The 17,427-nt window shown below is 39.8% G+C and overlaps 1 protein-coding gene and 1 non-coding gene across 4 annotated transcripts in view; one reads left to right on the top strand and one right to left on the bottom strand.

Moving 5' to 3' along the window:
• The window catches only part of STARD9 (StAR related lipid transfer domain containing 9), a 115,554-nt gene that overhangs the window by 36,839 nt on the left and 61,288 nt on the right, over positions 1–17,427 (bottom strand). For all 3 annotated transcript variants that reach the window (XM_037161673.2, XM_053665852.1, XM_053665845.1), the window contains 4 exons: positions 7,269–7,338; positions 6,441–6,513; positions 883–950; positions 232–329 (listed from right to left, as the gene is read on the bottom strand). In XM_037161673.2, coding sequence (XP_037017568.2) covers positions 232–329; positions 883–950; positions 6,441–6,513; positions 7,269–7,338 — 309 coding nt within the window. The remainder of the gene's footprint in view (positions 1–231; positions 330–882; positions 951–6,440; positions 6,514–7,268; positions 7,339–17,427) is intronic.
• On the top strand, positions 2,908–3,020 carry LOC119061328 (small nucleolar RNA SNORA24). The gene has a single exon (XR_005084758.1). It is a non-coding gene; the product is annotated as a small nucleolar RNA SNORA24 (small nucleolar RNA).

Below are 17,427 nucleotides of genomic sequence, written 5' to 3'. Positions count from 1 at the left end.
AATATTTGAGCCACACAATTTTTCAGTCTCTTCCTTTCTCAAATGGGAGTACAGGGATGATGGCCAAGTTGTGTTCTAAAACACAGACAGATACTTATTTTGATGTCCCAAACCAGAAGGGAACTATATCACAAAGAACCTTGTATCTACCCCATTTTGACAAAAGGAAAATACACAAGTGATTCTCCAAAGTCCCCCTCCCTCTCTGATGACCCGTCACCAGCCAAATACCTAAGGTGGAGATGACAATTCCTAGAGTCACAAGGGACTTGTTGATATTGGCTCCTTCGGTAATCCGGTCCTTACAGTAACTGGGGTCAGCTCTTTCACTAAAACAGTCAGTAAACAGAAAAACAAAAGCAAACAAGACAACACTCTCCTTATGATATTGCTCAAAGGCACTACCCATTAATGCTGCACATCACGAAAAAGACCCACATAATAAATTCCTTTCAGAATTGAACTCCAGAAAAAAAAAGTTCCCATCTTGTAATGAACTGTCACTCTTAATTCATTACACTTGTTTCTATCTTGGCTGCCACGGTGTTATGTGTCGTACTTGCAGCTACACATAACACGCATGTACACTAACTGTATTAGCACAGATTTAGCTAGTTTAATGCACAGCCTCGGCACTGGGAATTTCCAACGATCCCAGTGACTTCAGTGGACAGCTGAGACTGAGAACCCTTGGCGTGGACCTCTGGACTCCTAGCAGCTATAATTTCTTAATTTAGCATTTAAAGAATTTGGTTCTTTTATAACTTCCTCAGGATTAATGAAATATGAAAAAGGTGGAAACGGGTTTAGTTCCTACAACATGGACAAGAACAAGGTCATTGCCAAGAAGTCATTCCCTCCTGGCTTTGAAATCCTAATTACCTGCCTGCTAGGTCCACAAGGTTGATCTTGCTGGAGATTTCAGAGGGGAGGCTGTTCTCCAGAACTGCCTAAGGTAGAAAATACATTTAAAGCTTGTCAGTTGGAACAATGTGGTTTCTTTCCCTCTTAGACACCCTCCTAACCAAGGTGATATTTTGGATTTTTTAGCCAGCTCATTCAAAAAAATCTGTATTCAGATGTGCCAGATAAGACCTCAATATCTGATGGATATAATCAGTAAGCTCAGGATAGTTACTCCACTAAAAATATGAGCAAGGCTTCCACAGAAAAACGGGGCAAATCCCCGTGATGTCCTCTGGGTACAGTGTTCAGGGCACACAGAATTTCAGTACAATTCAGCAGGCAAATCACCCAGTCCCCTCCAGGGGACTCTGACTCTCACAACAGGCTGGGTCCCTGTGGAGGTTTGGCCTGTCCCTCTTGTTAACCCGAGTCACATCAGGCTAACTGGCTAGGGCAGCGATTTTCAACCTTTTTTCGTGTCATAGCACACACAAACTAAAATTCTATGGCACACACAAAAAATACATATAATTTTGATTTATTCACACCGGATGGCTATTGCGTTAGCTGTTGTCATTTTTTTTATTTGACATTCTAAGGGAAAAGAGGTCAGGGCCTTTGACTAAGCACTCGGGCACTGCATGCTTTAAAGCTCCGTGCCACACGCTAATGTCCTGCACAACACGGGGAGAATCTCTGAGCTAGAGCTAGTGCTCCGCCTCTCTATTCTATTGAGAGCATCCAGCCCTCAAGAACAAAACTATTTTTCCTTTATATTTTTTTCTTAAATTTCATGTGGGTTTTGTTGTTGTTTTAATGTTGTACATCCATCACCCAAGTCCAGCTTTAAAATATTCTCCAGTTTCTCTCAAGTGTGTTTGCAATCAGTCTTCACCCTCATCCCCAGCTCTAGGCAACCACTCACCAACTTCCTGTCTTTATAAATTTGTCTTCTCAGGATATTCCATACAAATAGATTCATACAATGTCTGACTTCTTTCACTGTGCATAACTGTCCTGAGATTCATACATTTTGAAGAGTGTATTAAAAGTTCATTAATTTTTATTGCTCATTTAAATGAATAAATAGTTCATTCATTTATTGGAATGAAGTAGTATTTCATTACATGGTCTGTTTATCCATTCACCTCTTGATGGGTATTTGGGTTGTTTTCACTTCTGAACAATGACAAATAAGTTTTATGATTTATTACAAAACATATTTTGTACAAGTACGAATTTGAATATTTGTGTACGAGTCTTTGTATGGAGATCTTTCTTTGGAAAATACCCAGGAGTGGAGCGGCTGGATCGAATGGTAGGTGGATGTTTAACTTTTTAAGAAACTGCTAGAACATGTTTGAAATCACTCTTTTTAATGTTAGCCATTTTAAAAGGAGAGCAGTGATATTTCATTTGGTTTTAACTTGCATCCCCTAATAATTAACAATGTTAGGCATCTTTTCAAGTGTTTAATTGATATTTGTACAGTTTCTTTAATAAAGTATTGGTTCAAAATTTTTGCCCATTATTTTTAGTTGTTTCTTATTGAGTTTGGAGAGTTCCTTTTTTTTTTTTTTTTAAAGATTTTATTTATTTATCTGTAGAGGGGAAGGGAAGGAGAGAAGGAGAGAAACATCAATGTATGGTTGCCTTTGTGTGTCCCCTGCTGGGAACCGGCCTGAAGGGAACCAGCCTGCAACCCAGGCATGTGCCCTGACTGGGAATCGAACCAAGATTGTCTGGTTCACAGGGTGTCATATCTAAAAAAAAAAAAAAAAAACACTTTGCCTAATCTAAGATCACAAAGGTTCTCCCATGTTACCTTCTACAAGATTAATAGTTTCAGTTTTACATTTCTGTCTAATGATGCAGTTTGAGTTAATTTTCAGATAAAGTACAAAGTATGGATCAAAGGTGTCTTTAGTTTGTTTTTTTTAAATATATGGATATTCAATTGTCCTACCACTATTTGTTGAAAAAGCTAGACACTATTGAATTGTCTTTGCCACTTTGTTAAAAGACAGTTGCTTTCCTAGCCATGGAAGAGCATATTCTTACTGACAAAACTGTCACCATTTAATTGGTATCAGATTCTGATTTGCACAAGTTAAAAAAAAAAAGACAGTTGCTTATACATATGTGGATCTGTTTTGGACTCCATTCTGTCTGTTCCGTTGATCTATTTATCTATCTTATTGTTAATGCCAGACTATCTTGATTACCTAGCTTTATGCTGTACGTGGTTTATTCTAGAGAATTTCTATGTGCACTTGGAAATAAGTGTCCTATAGATGTAAGTGGAGTACTCTTTAAATGTAAGGTCACATTGGTTGATAATGTTGCTCAAATCTATATCCTTATTGATTTTTATCTAGTTGTTCTGCCAATTTTTCAAAGTGGATCACTGAAATCTCTAACTATTGTTATTGAATTGCCTGTTTATTTTTCTTTCCAATTCTGTAAATTTTTCCTTTGTGCATTTTGGGACTCTAGTGTTTAAAGCACATACATTTAAAATTGCTGTATCTTCTTGATGTATAAACCTTTTATCATTATGAAATCTCTCTCTCATATTTGTCTTAAAATCTATTCTTTCTGTCTGATACTAATAGAGTACTCTTGCTCTCTTATGACTATTATTTACATGGTGTATTTTTTTCCATCCTTTTACGTTCAACCTGTTTATATCTTCGAATCTAAAAAGTGTTTTTTGAAGACAGCATATACTTGGGTCTTGCTTTTAGTCTGATTGTTTGTACCCTCATCCACTCATACTTAGTATAATTATTGATGTGGTCAGAATCATATCTGCTGTTTTTCTCTTTATTTTCTATATGATTCATGATGTTTTGTTCTTGTGTTCCTCCTCTGCCTTCTGGGTGTTAAATAAGTATTTTTAGTGTACTATTTTAATCCCTGCTGACTTTTAAATTACAATTTTGAACTACTTTCTTAGTGCTCCCTTAGCTACTTCCCTGCTCTACATATCAGAATATGCATCTTAACTTACCGCGATTGACTTCCAAAAAATACCAACTTAATTCTAACTAGAATATAGAAACTTTACTCCAATATATCTTTTTTCTGCTCATTCCTTTATGCTATTAGTCACAAGTATGACAGTGTGTGCGTGTGTGAGTGTATATGTGATGTACAGTAATATAGCATTATATTGTTTTATATAACTTTATTTTAATGACATTTAAGGAAGTGAGAAAGACTACATCACTTTATTTCAGTCTAAAATATTTCACTTAGTGTTACTGTAAAATAGGGCTGCTTGCAATAATTCTGTCTTTTTTTTTCTTTATTCACTATAGGAATGTTCTTATTTCATCTCCACTTTTGAAAGCTAGTTTTGCTGCACATATAAATCTTGGATGACAGTTTTATTTTTCTTCATCACTCTGTTTTCTGGGGTCCAATGCTTCTGATGACAAGTCAGCCATTGATCACGTAATTTTTCTCCTGTACATCATGAGTCGTTTTTCTCTAGTTGCTTTCAAGAGTTTCCATTTCTCATTCAACAGTTTGACTGTGATGAGTCTGGACATGACGCTTTCTTTGGGTTTATGTTACTTGCAGTTCTTAAGCATCTTAGATCTGTAGATGAATGATTTTGAACAAATTTGGGGATTTTTTTTCCCGTTACCTTTCAAAGTTCCCTTATGACTGTTCTCTGTTCTCTCTTCCTGGAACTCCCATCGCCCTGGTGTGGGCAGGACCTGATTCTGTCCCACAGGCCTGAGTGTCTCTGTTCACTCCTCTTCAGATTCTCCTGCCATCTCAAATCTGCCACTGAGTTCTACCATGGATGTTTCATGTCAATTATTGTACATTTGGATTCTATAATCCCTATTTAAGGAGATAATTTATATCACTTTAGTGAAATTCTCTAAAGTCATTGTCATCATGCTTTCCTTTCATTCTTTTTGTTAAGATTTTATTTATTTATTATAGAGACGGGTGGGGGAGGGAGAAAGAGAAGGAGAGAAACGCTGATGTGAGAGAGAAACATCGAGTGGTTGTTGCGTGCACGCACTCCCACAGGGAAAGAATCCCAACCCAGGCATGTGCCCCAGCCGGGAATTGAACCAGCAACATTTCACTTTGCAGGACAATGCCCAACCTACTGAACCACATCAGTGAGGGCTTTCCTTTAATTCTTTACAATGGTTTCTTTTAGTTCTTTAATCGTATTTATATTAGCTGCTTCAGGGTGGTTGTATGCTAAATCCAACATCTGAGTCACTTAGAGTCAGTTTTTATTGGCTGTTTTTTTCCTTAAGCATGGGTCACACTTGTTTGTTTTTCCATGTCTAATAATTTTTGGTTGAATACTAGATATTTTAGATAATATATTGTAACAACTCTGGATTCTGTTTTTTTCCTATAAAGGGTGGTAGTGTTAGTTGTTTTGTTTGGTAACTTGCCTGGACTAAATCTTTAAAATCTGTCTGCCCCACAGTATGCAGACAAAGCAGTCTCTGCAGTTTTTCCCATAGTCATTTTCAGTTGTACGCTTGGCTTCTTAGGGGCCGACCTGTGTCTGCACAGTTTAGTGTCCAGCCAAAGACTGGTCGGAAGTTGTAATCAAATACCTTGAGCCAACATGACTTCTTCTCCATTGATGGATCAGTGTGTGAGCTGGGGAATAAATGAAAAGGTCTAGCAGTTTACCCCATCATCCACTAGCCAAAGGCCCTCTTGTATCTCCTCTGAACATATGTGTAGATTCTGCCAAGTCAGGGCTGCGTGGCTGACTTGAGCCCGCTTAGTCTCTGCTGTGTGTGCACAGCTTAGGTTCCTCAGGATGTGAGAGGATCTTATCAAAAGCCGCTATGGCTGTGTCATCTCTCTGAACCCCTGTTAAATCCTCAGATAATCTGCCAGTTCATTTCTTGCCTGGAACAGACCCCCAGTCACAGGCCAACGGAGCCACTGGCCCTCCTCGTTCACTTCTCACTGAGATGGTCACTTTAACTGACCGTGCTCCAAATCAACACCTCTGGGAGTGGCAGAAACAAAACTGGCTTGCACAACCTTCCCTCCCCTGATCGAACTGCCTCGTTGACAGAGATTGGGGGGTGAGGAGGGATGGGAGCAGCCCGAGACAATGTACTATACATTTGAGCTGTTCTTGCTTGCAATTCTGTAGTTTTCTTGAATATAGGCTTCTTAGTTTATTATATGGTTGCTTTGCACAGTTTTGTCCAGCTTTGCAGCTGCTTTTTGGGGACAGGATTTGTTGACTTTTTTACTCTGTCATAATAGAAGTGAATCTTTTACTCGTTCATTTTAATGCTTGTTTTACTTCAATCTTGCTTTTTGTTTTAAATGGCCATACTTATCACATAGATATAAAAGTGCTTTGAAATCTTAAAAGTAAAATGTAAGTAGAAGGTATTTTGATTAGTCTTACTCAATGCCTCTACCCTTTCTAGGTGCACAGCTTAATAGACCTGTAAATGGATGAAGTCAAAAGGGACAAGGAAAGGAAGAAATCTAACCAAATATAAGAAGTAACCCACCTGAGTGTAGTGGATAGTGAAGATGGCATGGGATCTGCTGCTGGCCTCATGAACGTGGGTGGCTGCTGTGATTCTGTGTATACAAGGCGAAAAAATTAGAATGAGCATTGCTTATGCATGGTGAATCTCTGAGGATCTAAGACAAGAATGTCAGTGCTGAGGATCACAGACGAGAGGCAGCAGCATCCATACTTAGCCCAGTGTACCTAGGAGGGCAGTCCAGCGGGGGCAGTAGCAGTGCTCTAGTTACTGATATCTGAGAGTGAAAGGGAATGTATCTTTATGCTCAACTACATTAGAACTTCTTTTAAGCAACAGAAACAAAAATTACATTTGAAAAAGGGAATACTAAAGAACATTCAACCTGGACAGACCCATTAAATAAGACAAAGGGAGGTAAAGAACTTGTTGGAGAAGAAGCCTAGAAGACAGAGAAAGTTGTGATTAAACATAGAATATTAATCTTATAGTGCCAGAAAGACCTTTGAAATGAGATCTGGAATTATGTCAAGGTCAAGCTTAAGCCAGATGGAATTCACAGTCTCCTTTAGAAATTCATTCTCATGTGAAGTTAGGAGAGCCTTCCCTCCATCTAAATCTAAGTCAATAATTCTTCAGTTTAAGACCATCTCATTATTAGTGAGAAGATTCCTAAATCTTAAGTCAGTGCAGCTTCCTGGGGGTACATCACTGTTCTGAGAAAGGCCCCCTGACTATGAACATGGGGGAGCTGCAGAGACAGGTACCCGCGCACACGCCAGAGAGGAGGAGAGCACAGGACTGGAAAACGAGGCTGCACAGAATGACAGGGACAAACGAATCTGTTACCTGTTCGCTATTCCCTCCTCCAGGAGCTGAATTACTTGCTTATAGTTGGTGACTATATGTTGAGATAAACCTATCAGATTTGTGAAGGAGAAAAAAAATCAAATAAAATTTTTTGGTAAAGTTTAACCTTTTCCTGTAGGACTTTAACTCTATCATTTCTATTTTATATTATTTAATAGAGGGAGCTTGCTAAATCATTTGGATAATAAATTAGATCAACAAATACTTATTAGAAGCCTACTGCTGGGCATTGTGACAGACTCTGGGATCATGGGTCTCTGCCCTCACAGAGATTATAGTCTAAGACTAATTCATATAGCAGTTATGCCAACAACAAGCAAACAACAAAATCCCTTACAATTTTGCTATGTAGGTTATAAAAAGGTCCTCATATATTACTTCATTTGGCCCTCACTAAATTCTTGAACTATACAGGTGCTATCTCCCCACAACATGACAGACTCAGTTTGTCATACAAAAATACAGCACACATGACCCTGTCTTCCCCACAGGTTACAAGCGCGAGAAGTGACACCAATCCATGACAGTCTGGCCGTGTGCCACAGGAGCTGGGTAGTGAATCAGAGGGGTGGTCAGGCGAGGCTTCCAGGGAAGGGGAGGCTTGAATTTGGCCACTGCAGAGTGGGGAGGATCTAGATAGGTGGAGACTTGCCCAAGGACTTGAAATTCAATTTTATGACTGCTCATTGACCAAATCAGAAAGTGCCTTCATAAATATGCTAGAGAATCTCTCTATTACACATTTGGGAGCAAGGTATCTATACAGGCTCATTGCTGGATACAACTGCATTAAAATGTAGCAAAGTAATTTGAACACTGACTGAAGATTTTTTTGTGTTAAAGAATTATTATTATTTAGATGTGATACTAGTTTTGTGGTTATGTTTTATTCAAAAAAACATTCCTTATCTTTTAGGCTATGTACTCAAATATTTACAAATGAATTAATGGGATATCTGAAATTTGCTTCAAAGTAATAGAGGATGGGAGAGTGGACAGGAATGTACATGGAGCAGAACTGGCCGAGGGCTGATGGTTATTTTGTAACTGTGTGGTGGATACACAGGGGCTCATTACAGTAGTCCGTTTTTGTGTATGTTCAAAACTCTCTATGTCAAAAAAAATTTTAAATGTGACCAAGGATGGAGACCTTCTGCTTTTGGTGATAGCAAATTAGATAATATAAACTGACCCTTCCACCACAGACCATTTTAAAAAGCTGGACATGGGAATATATGCAAAGGAAATGAAAACGTTAACTCAAAAAGCTATCTGCACCCCCATATTTAAAGTAACATTATTCACAATAGCCAAGACATGGAAACAACCAAAGTATCCATCAAATGGATGAATGAATGAATAAATAAGTTGTGACACACAGGGTCCTGCAGAAGTAAGGCCTGCTTGAGCGTGGTTGGTAGGACAATAATATGAGTGTAATAATTTATAGTTTTAATTTGAACATTTCACCTAAAATGTCATATGAGGTACTTAAGTGTGATATTGTTATGCCACAGAATTATATGCTTATGATTTTGTAGTAAAATATTTTGTGATAAAAAAGGGGCATTATTTGTGCCAGACCCTGTATATATCCCCCCAAAATGGAATTTTCTGGAGAGCGGGCCCCTTGTGGTACAGGCTTCCCCCAATACGTGAGTGTTTAGAAGCCCATCGGTATCAGTGTACCAGCTGGCGTTGTGAGAGGCTGCATTCGGCTTCAGTGAAGTGTTTTGGAAAATCCTTTGAATGAATTGCCCATTTAATGAGGGGTGATTTATGAGCACACCTGCCATACCATGCTGAGTGTTCAGCAGTTTTAGACCAAAAAAGGCATGACCCCTGTGCCCTACCCTCCCTGTTCACCTGATCTTGCCCCAAGCAATGTTTTTTTGTTTCCCCAAATGGAAAAAGTCCGCAAAGAAAAACATTTTGCTGATGTGGGAGAGGTGAAACAAAAAACAGCAGAAGCACTAAAAGGCATCAAAATTGATGAGTTCAAAAGCTGTTTTGATGAAAGACCAAGATGGAGGCCAAGAGGTGGAAGCTGAGTCCACTTGCTCTTGTCCCCAACTCGGATTCTTGGCTGATCTTCTGAAAAAATTCACTGATCGTTCCACAGAATCTTAGCTGATATGAAGTTTGGAAGCTGAGGAGTACAGAAGTCCCTTCACAATGGGTGGTAAGGAGATTATATAAGGTAAAGGGGAAATGCCCCATGTGTGGTACCTGCAGCCATGGAGAGACTAGTTAGAAATCACAGCTTTGTAGCTCCCTCCCCTCCCAGGGAAGGGAACACACAGACCTGGGCCAGGAGTGACGCAGGAAAATGTACAAAGCTGGGGAGAGCCGGGCTACACACACATACGGGGAGCAGTGTGTCCATAGCTGCAGCACCAAATGATGGTAGGGACCATGCCAGAGAGAGGGGGGGGAGCTCTATCCATCAAAAGGATCATGGGCTGCACCTGGGTTGGGTGGAGACAGACTGCAGCCAGCCATGACCATGAGAGACTTTTGGCTTTTTGGAGAGGTGGTGTGCATGGAAAACTGGACAGGGACTCACTCACTACTATAGTGGGACTGCCAGAGAGACTATTTAAAAGGAGTTGAAGCATTCGGGGCAGAGACCCCAGTGTGGCTGCCCTGTCAGCAATGGAACAAGATTGAAGCACAGTTTGCATCCACTGAATACAGCTGAGCAGAGATCAGAAAGTTAGGCAGCAAAGGGGTTTCTGGGCCCAAGCCCAGTGAGGCTAGCAAGCCAAGGTCTGTGCAAAATGGAGAATTAGGTACTGTGTCTACTGCAAGGGCTCTGAGCTGGGAATTAGATGGGCAAGAGTTGAGCACCTGAGATTATTTATAGCCAGGCATAACCCTCTTCCCCTGCAGAGTTCAAACCTCTGGGAAGGGAAGGAGTACCCATCCCCCACCTCCTGCAGGACTGCAAGCACCGCATCCAATGGGGAAGCTCTGCAGGACAGGCTCAAGGCCCCCCCCCGCAGGATGCACATCCGCAGGAGAAAGACAGGAAGAGAAGCATCACACAGGTGCATTTTATACTGCTCTCAGGGAGACAAAATACACTGGTTCCTAGGGCCCTATTCCGCTGAGACCAGCAATGCAGGGAGACCAGAAATCAGTGCAGCAATGGGGAATCAGGGCCCTGCCCAACCTCGGCTTCCACACTGAGCTGCCATCAGCACCAAGCAGGAAAGAGCTGACCCTCTTACACAGATTGGCCCCTCCCTTGAAATGGACAGCTAGTTCACCAGAAACTACACATTATTGGAAATAAGCTGGGACAGACCAAGATGGGTGGTGCAGAGGCAGGGGACATACCCACAATTTTCCCAGAAGACTGGACAGCACCTCCCATGATAAACCCAAGGGTCTCCCACCCAAGTTGCAATAAAAACCCCCTGTAGAGGCAGGTAGAGGTAATACATGCAGAGCTGCCAGAAGCTGATGACCTTTAAAGGTCCCCCTGGACCTTTAGCTGACAAAAAGCCAAAGACAGACCCAGAAGAAGAAGACAGAAGGCAAACGCCAAACTCTGCTAAAACAAATGCCACCTCATTCTTCTTCAGATTTTGCATTATTTTTTCTCACATAGCCTTTTAACATTTCTTTTTCTTCAATTATATTCCAACTAATTCACTATATTTTGTTATTTAGATTCTTACATTTTTAATTTTTATTTTTATTTCAAATATCACATTGTACCCCTCCCTTGTCTTACTCCATTTTGTCCTCTTCCTGCCCTTTCTTATAAAAAAAAGTCTTAACCTTTCCCCTCCTTTCTGTGCCTTGTGCCTATTCCTTACCTTTACTATTCCTCGTCCTGCTTATTCTCTCAAAATCATTTTTTTTCCTTTAGTCAGCTCACATTCTTTCCCCCTTTCTTATAATACTCTTATTTTCTTTCCACCTTTATTAACTGTTCTTGTTTGGTGTGGATATTGTGGTTATTGCTATTTTTCTTCAATTTTATTATTTGAAGAAATAATTTGTTCACTATTTTTTTACTTCATATCTCACAGATTACTCTCTCCCTGTCTTACTCCATTTTGCCTTCCTCCTGCCCCTGCTTATTTAAAGTTGGAATTTTATTTTTTCTCTCACTTAGCCTTGGATTCTATTCCTTACTCCTATTATTTTTCTTCCCTCTAGCCTCTCAAAATAATTTTTCTTTACTGTAGACATATCATATTCTCCTTTTTATCTCTTATAATATTTTTAGTCTCTTTCTACCTTTATTAATCTTTGCTCAGCTGTCATTGTTATAGACCCTGTTGTGTTTTCTCTTCAGTTTTGTTCCCATTGGTTCACTATTTTTTAAATTTTATTTCAGACCTCACATTATATCTTCCCTTTTCTTACTCCATCTTGCCATTGCCCTTCCCTTTTTTACTTATGTTTTAAATTTTATTTTCTCCTTCTCTTCACCTTGTTTCTATCCCTACTCTTACTATTTCTCCTCTCTCTTTCCTCTCAAAATCATTTTTCTCTCCTTTAGTCATTTCATATTCCTTTTTTCTATCTTATACTACTCTTAATTTCTTTCCACCTTTACTAATCTGCTCATTTGCTGTTGATATTTCTGATGTGGTACGGGGTATTTTTATTGGCATAGGTTTGGTTTTGGGGTACTTTTGCTTTGTTCTGCCAGCACCCGTACAACAGCATACAAGGCACAATGCGGGTTGTGACTCTCAGTCAGCCAGACGGAAGAACCCACCAATGAATGAGCCATCAGTAATCAAAGCCCAAGTATAACAAGAAAACCCATATAAACTGAATAAATGGCAGCCCTAGGGCATCCAGATCAGGTGATCGAAAAGACTGTACCACTGAGTCCCACAGAACTTCACCCCATGAAGACAAGGCAGTCAAAGCAGAGCAATCTGACAAGCAAAACAAACAAAGAGAATCACCTAAAATGGGGAGACAAAGAAACAACCCCCAGTCGAGCCCTGGCTTGTGTGGCTCAGTGGGCTGAGTGCTGGCCTGTGAATCAAGGGGTCACCCATTTGATTTCCCAGTCTAGGGCACATGCCCGGGTTGCAGGCCAGGTCATCACTGGGGGAGCATATGAGAGGTAACCACACATCGATGTTTCTCTCCCTCTCTTTCTCCCTCCCTTACCCTCTCTCTAAAATTAAATAAATAGAATCTTTAAAAAAAATCAGAAACAACCCCTACTTAAAAGGAAAGGCGGAATCCCCAGGAAAAAAGCTAAGTGAAATTGAGACAAGCAGTTTATCAGATATAGAGTTCAAAATAATGGTTATAAGGATACTCAAGGAACTCAGTGAGAACTACAAGGAAATTTATGGGAGCTACAAGGAACTTAGTGGAAACTACAGCAGCATGAAAAGGACACAGACACTATGAATAAGAACCAGAAGGAAATTAAGAATATACTAAAAGGGATTAAAATTAGTGTAGATGAAGCAGAGGACCAAACTAGTAAGCTGGAAGACAAGGTAGAAAAAAACACCCAGTAAGAGCAACCAAAGAAAAAAAGAGTCAAAAAGAACAAGGACAGTTGAAGACAGCTTCAGGGCAACATGAAATGTAACAACATTTGCATTATAGGAATACAAGAGAAAGAATAAAAGGAGCAAGGGATAGAAAATTTATTTGAAAAAATAATGACAGAGGACTTCCCTAACTTGATGAAGGAGAAAGAAATTTTTTCCACACAAGTTCACACAAGTTCAGGAAGAACTGAGGGTCCCAATCAAGATGAGCCCAAAGAGGCCCACTCCAAGACATATTATAATTAAAATGGCAAATTTAAAGACACAGAGAATCTTAAAGGCAGTAAGAGAGAAACAGCTAGTAACAAAATAGGGAGCTCTGAGAAGTCCTTCAGCTGTTTTCTCAAAGAAACAATACAAGCCTAAAAGGACTGGTACAAAATATTCCAGGTAATGAAAAGCACAGAACTGCAACCAAGATTACTCTATCTGGCAATGCTCTCATTTAAAATGGAAGGTGAAGTAAAGAGATTTCTAGACAAAAGAAGGCTAAAAGGGTACATTTTCACCAAGCCAGCACTGCAAGAGATGCTAAAGGGACTGCGTTAAGAAGAAGAAAGAGAAAGAGAGGGGGAAAATGGCAATGAACAAGTACCTATCAATAATAACCTTAAACATAAATGGATTAAATGTTCCAATCGAAAGGCATAGGTAGCTGAGTGGATAACAAAGCATAACCTGTATATAAGCTATCTACAAGAGATCCACCTCAGAACAAAAGATCTACACAGCCTGAAAGTGAAGGGATGGAAAAAATATTCCAAGAAAATGGACATGAAAAAAAAAGCTGGGGTAGCAATACTTATATCAGACAAAATAGACTTCAAAACCAAGGCCATAACAAGAGACAAAGAAGGTCACTACACAGTACCTAAGGGAGTGGCCCAACAAGAGAATATAACCTTGTAAACATGCAAGCACCCAACATAGGAGCACCTAAATACATGAGGAAAATATTGGAGGACTTAAACAGCTCAACAGCAATACAGTCATTGGAGGGGATTTTAATACCCCATTGTCAACATTGGATAGATCTTCCAAAGAATCAACAAGAGTACTGTAGCATTAAACAACATTTTAGATCAAATAGCTTAATTAATATATATTTTTAAGATGTTATTTATTTATTTTTAGAGAGGAAAGGAAGGAGAGAAGGAGAGAAATATCAATGTGTGGTTGCCTCTCATGAGTCCCTTGCTGGGAACTGGCCTGCAGCATGTGCCCTGACTGGGAATCAAACCGCGATTGTGTGGTTCGCAGGCCCTCACTCAATCCACTGACCTATACCAGCCAGAGCACTTAATTAATATTTACAGAACATTTCACCCCAAAGAAACAAAGTATACATCCTTTTAAAACACACATGGATCATTTTAAAGATAGATCACATTGTAGAACAGAAAATAAGCCTCAAAAAATTCAAGAAAATTGAAATCATATCAAGCACTTCTCAGATCACAATGGCTTGAAGCTAGAAACCAACCTCAAGGAAAAACTCAAAAACATTCAAATTCATGGAGGTTGAATAACATATTATTAAATAGTGAATAGGTTAACAATGAGATCAAAAAAGAAATTAAAAAGTATCTGGAAACCAGTGAAACTGAGCATACAACAATCCAAAACCTATAAGACACAGTGAAGGCAGTCCTGAGAAAGAAGTTCAGAGCAATACAGACCTACCCAAAGAAGACAGAAAAAATAGAAAGCATTATGCTGAGTGAAATAAGCCAGGTGTTGAAAGACAAATACCATATGATCTCACCTTTAACAGGAAGCTAAACAACAAAACAAACAAGCAAGCAAAATAAAAACAAAGACACTGAAATAGAGAACAGGGGGACAGTAACCAGAGGGGAGAGGGGAGGGAATTTCAGGGGAAAAAGGGGAGGGATTTAGAGGAACTAGTATAAAGGACACAGGGACAACAGCTAAGGGGGGTAGAAATGGGAGGGAGGTTGGGAGCATGGGGGGATGGGCTGGGAAGGGAGTAAAAGGCAGAAAACTGTACTTGAAAAACAATCAAGTAAAAAAAATTTTTTTAATTAAAAAATAAAGAAGATAGAAAAATATCAAATAAACAACCTAACCATACAAGAACTAGAGGAATAACAAACAAAGCTTAGAGTGAGTAGAAGGAAGGAAATAATCAAGATCAGAGTAAAATCAGATGATGTAGAGACTAAAAAAAACAATCCAAAGAATCGATGAATCCAGGAGCTGGTTCTTTGAAAAGATAGACAAAATTGACAAACCTTTAACCAGACTCATCAAGAAAAAAAAAACCCAAATAAATTAAATCAAAGATGAAAGAGAAGTAACAACCAAACAATACCACAGAAATATAAAGGACTGTAAGAAATCACTATGAACAGAGGACTTCCGCCAAGATGTAGGTGTAGGTGAAAACATTGTGCCTTCTCGCACAACCAAGTTTAAAAACAACAAAGTTTTAGCAACAAAAAATGCAGCCAAACCACAGAAAATTGAACTATATGAAAGTCCGACAACAATGAACGATTCAGCCAGACTGGTAAGAAGGGCAGAGCCAGCAGCGGAGCTGGTCAAGCAAAAAACATCCCCTGACCCAGGCATGCAGGCAGCCAAGGGCAGATCCCAGGTGTGGGGTTGAGACAGGCAATCCCAGTGCAGGTGAAAGGCAGCAGGCTGACCACGGTCACGCATTCACGCACAGATAAACCAGCAAAGGAGCGAGCAGTGAGACAGACCTCGCAGACCCCAGCAGGGGGAAGCAGCAAAGGGGACAGCTATTGCTCCCTCTCTGACCCTGCCCCCACATACAGCATCACAAAACAGTGACCTGGGTGGCCCTGCCCTGGTGAACACCTAAGGCTCCCCCTCCCCTCCTCATACATAACAGGCTCAAACAGACCAAAATATGGCTCAAGAAGAACTCAAACCCCCGGAGCCAATAACTCTAAGTGACCAAGAAATTGCCAACCTATCAGATGCACAGTTCAAAACACTGGTGACCAGGATGCTCACAGAACTGGTTGATTTTAGTCACAATTTAGAGGAACATATGAAGGCTAAAACGAATTGAAATGAAGGAAAATGCACAGGAAACCAATAGTGATGGAAAGGAAACTGGGACTCAAATCAAAGGAGTGGACCAGAAGGAGGAAAAAAAATGACCAAACAGAAAAATATGAAGAAACAAGAATTCAAAAAAAATGCAGAGAGGCTTAGGAACCTCCAGGACATCTTTAAATGCTCCAACATCCGAATTATAGGGGTACCAGAAGGGGAAGAGGAAGAGTGACAAGTGGAAAACTTATTTAAACAAATAATAAAGGAGAACTTCCTCAATCTGGCAAAGGAAATAGATTTCCAGGAAATCCAGGAAGCTCAGAGACTCCCAAAGAAGTTGAACCCAAGGAACAACACACCAAGGCACATCATCATTACATTAGCCAAGATTAAAATGAAGGAGAGAATCCTAGAAGCAGCAAGAGATAAGGGGACAGTCACCTACAAAGGAGTGCCCATCAGACTGTCATCTGATTTCTCAAAAGAGACCTTATAGGCAAGAAGGGGCTGGAAAGAAGTATTCCAAGTCATGAAATCCAAAGACCTACATCGAAGATTGCTCTATCCAGCAAAGCTTTCATTTAGAATGGAAGGGCAGATAAAGTGCTTCTCAGATAAGGTCAAGTTCAAGGAGTTCATCATCACCAAGCCCTTATTATATGAAATTGAAAGGGACTTATCTAGGAGGGAGAAGATAAAAAATATGAACAGTGAAAGGACAGCAAACTCACAGTTATTAACAACTACCCCTAAAACAAAAGCAAGCTCACAGTACAGCTAGATCAGGAGCAGAACCATAGAAATGAAGATCACATGGAGGGTTAGCAACAAGGGAATGGGAGAAGGAGAAGAGGGGAGAAGGTACAGAAAAAAAGTAGCATAGATGGTAGGTAGAAAATAGATGGGGGGAGGGCAAGGATAGTATGGGAAATACAGAATTTAAAGAACTTGAGACACGTGGTCATAAACTAAAGGGGGAATGGTGGGGGGGTGTACAGGGTGGAGGGGAATGAAGGGGGGAATAGAAAAACTGTAATGGCATAATCAATAAAATATATTAAAAAAAGAAATTACTATGAACAACTATATGGCAAGAATCTGCACATCCTAGGCAAAATGGATAAATTTCTGGAAACAACAATCTCCCAAAACTGAATCAAAGAGAAGCAGAAAGCCTGAACAGCCCGATAACAACTAGCAAAATTGAAACAGTAATCAAAAACCTCCCAGCACACAAAAGCCCTGGACCAGATGGCTTCACAAGTGAATTTTCCCAAACATTCAAAGAAGAATTAACCACTATCCTTCTCAAACTATACCAAAAAATTCAAGAAGAGGGAAGACTCCCAAACTCTTTTTATAAGGCCAGCATTATTATAATTCCAAAACCAGGTAAAGACACAACAAAGAAAGAAAACTACAGGCCAATATCTCTGATGAACAGAGTTGCTAACATCATCAACTAAACATTGGCAATCCAGATCCAGCAATACATTAAACAGATCATATACCCAGGATCAAATGGGATTCATCCCAGGAAT

This window comes from Artibeus jamaicensis, unplaced genomic scaffold (genome assembly GCF_021234435.1).
Source record: "Artibeus jamaicensis isolate MK-2021 breed Jamaican fruit bat unplaced genomic scaffold, CSHL_Jam_final contig_1132, whole genome shotgun sequence".
Classification (NCBI taxonomy): domain Eukaryota; kingdom Metazoa; phylum Chordata; class Mammalia; order Chiroptera; family Phyllostomidae; genus Artibeus; species Artibeus jamaicensis.
The sequence above is the reverse complement of the archived record's forward strand: the minus strand, read 5'-3'. Positions and strand labels throughout refer to the sequence as shown.